General features: G+C 19.5%; 1 protein-coding gene across 1 annotated transcript in view; it reads left to right on the top strand.

Moving 5' to 3' along the window:
• The window catches only part of LOC128965115 (uncharacterized), a 1,902-nt gene extending 1,773 nt beyond the window's left edge, over positions 1 to 129 (top strand). Inside the window, exon 3 of the mRNA XM_054311769.1 lies at positions 1 to 129. This exon is cut by the window's left edge and continues 173 nt beyond it. Coding sequence (XP_054167744.1) covers positions 1 to 102 — 102 coding nt within the window. The 3' untranslated portion in view covers positions 103 to 129.
• The last annotated feature ends 2,529 nt before the right edge of the window (positions 130 to 2,658 follow it).

Below are 2,658 nucleotides of genomic sequence, written 5' to 3'. Positions count from 1 at the left end.
TTGTTGACGTGGAAACAATTTTTAGCGGACAATACTATTCACGAAATGAAAAGTTGTTGGCAAATCTTACAGGTTATGGCTTACAACAAAAATGTTAGATAAAGTAATACATAGGGGGGGGGTCTAAATATAGGGGCCAGAGGTATAAAAAAAATAGGAGAATAACCTCTATATAAAAAAATTAATATACAATTTTTAACTGTTATTAACAGTTATTAACTGTTATTAACTGTTATTAACTGTTATTAACTAATTGTAATAATTATAAAAGTACAGAATAAATATGAATAAAAAAAATCTTAGTAAAAAAAATGCTTGTAATTTTTTTTTTAAATATACAGTTTAAATATTTAAGATAAATATATTTTTTTAAATTATAAATTGTTCCTGTTCAAAATAAATTTTAAAAATTTCAATTTTTTTAAATGTAATTATATCTTAATTTTCTTAATTTTATGATATTATAAATATATATGTAAAGTATATCTACTTTATATTTAATGATAATTTATATATAGAAATATTTCACTTAAAATAAGTAATAATTTAATTAACAAATAGACAAAAATTTAACATTTATGCCAATAATAGAAAATATTTTACTTTCTATAATTTTATTACTTTTTCAAATAACTGCCGACTATTTTATGGGTCAATCTATTGACTTAAATCCCTATATATGCCAGTGCTTACAACTGCAACATATTAACTACAAATGTATAACAATTTAATAATTAAATAAAATAATAATTTTAAAATACAATGAGTTTTTTAATGTATTGGTGCGTAATTACAATTGCCGTAAAAATCAACTAATGTTTTACATATATTTTTATATAATATAAATTTATATACACATAGTTATTTAAATACATGTCAAAGTACACTATTGTAACATTTAATATATATAGGTTTATTTAAAAAAAATTGGTGGTCAGTCTACTTATTGTATGCTTATGTTATGCCTATAGTTAGTCATCAAAATTAGATATAAATATATTAGTTTTTTTTTACTAGAAATGAGTCCAAATAACCAATAATTGTTTTATCCATTTATTTATTTTTTTTGGGTCATATATTTAAATGTTTGAATAATTATTTTTTTTGGGTTTTAATTATATTTTTTTATGCATTATGTTATGTTTAAAAGTTATTAAAAACCAGAAATAATTAATTTAATTAATTAATTAATTTATTTATTTATGATAATTATAAACAACAATTAATTAATTTTTTTAGTATTCAATATCTAATGATAAACTCTATTATAAATCAAATAAAATACTAAAACAAAAATTTACTTAAATTATTACAATAGTATTGTAATTATGATAATTAGTTATTAAGATATTACTAGAATAACTATAATTGAATTATTAATAATATTATTGATTATTTAATTAACTTATGTTAAACTTGATCATGATGATGATAATTAATAATTATTTATAATAATTATGTTGGTATAACTAAAATTTTATTAACATTGTGCCACCTAGATACTTTTATAACAGTTTGATCAACATTAACATTAAAATTATTGGTAATTAGGTAAAAAAAATTATTATTATTATAAATAAGCAACTTTATATAATTATTTATAAACAATTTACAATTACAAAAATTTTATAAATTAATAAAACAACAAAAATAGTATATATTGTAATAGTAAAACAAATGATTAGCTAATAATCGTTTAAATTTATAATTAAAAAATATATATATATTTTATTGAAATTGAAATACTGTACAAACATAAGAAAATATAATAATATTTTTTAATATAATAAAAATAAAATAAATAATAATTATTTTGTTTATTACAAAAAAAAGTCATTAAAATACATCCTTTAAATGTGAATTACATATAATGTCTTTATTGTTGTTATTTTATATATTTATTATATAATATGATATTATATTTATTATTTTATTAATTAATTTCTTTAAAAAAAAGATGTTTACTATATCTATGATATTGTATAAAAATTTAAATAAAAAACAGTAAATTATACAAATTAATAATTTTAATAATTTAACCCAAAATATTTAAAATGCGAAAACTTTTCAAATATTTCCAAAAATAGTCTCTAAATTGACGGCTAAACCAAAAATAGATTAACGTATAGAAATCGCTGGCAATTAAATACCAATAATAGTATCGGGAATAATCAGTTTCGGCAATTATAGTACATAGATCAAATATCATTGAATTAGTAGCTGGATAATTTTGTTTAGTAAAATAATAGACAATCATTGTATTTTGCATCAGACAATTAGCTAGAAAAAATACAGTAATTTGCCAAAATATACGTATGGCAATGCTATCCATATTATTTGGTATGATTGTTGTTGTGTTGGTGTCGTCCTTTTTCATATAATTGTAAGCCATTGTATACAATAAGCGTATCGAATAGAATAGTACTATCAAACCGGGTACCATCAATTGCAATACAAATCTGATAGTAATAATATATTTTCGATATATATAACCATCGGTTAGTTGTATAAAATATGTTGAACTAAAGTTACTGATATTATTCATGCAAACTATTTGGCCGGTTGTATAGTCTAGATAAATGATTACATTGTCCAGACTAAGTGGTATGGCCAATAGTAGACTGGCCAACCAAATGGAAATAATCAGCAATCGAGTAG

Source organism: Oppia nitens, unplaced genomic scaffold (genome assembly GCF_028296485.1).
Source record: "Oppia nitens isolate AA-2021 unplaced genomic scaffold, nextdenovo-longstitch-racon4-pilon3 scaffold16_pilon_pilon_pilon, whole genome shotgun sequence".
Taxonomy (NCBI): domain Eukaryota; kingdom Metazoa; phylum Arthropoda; class Arachnida; order Sarcoptiformes; family Oppiidae; genus Oppia; species Oppia nitens.
The sequence above is the reverse complement of the archived record's forward strand: the minus strand, read 5'-3'. Positions and strand labels throughout refer to the sequence as shown.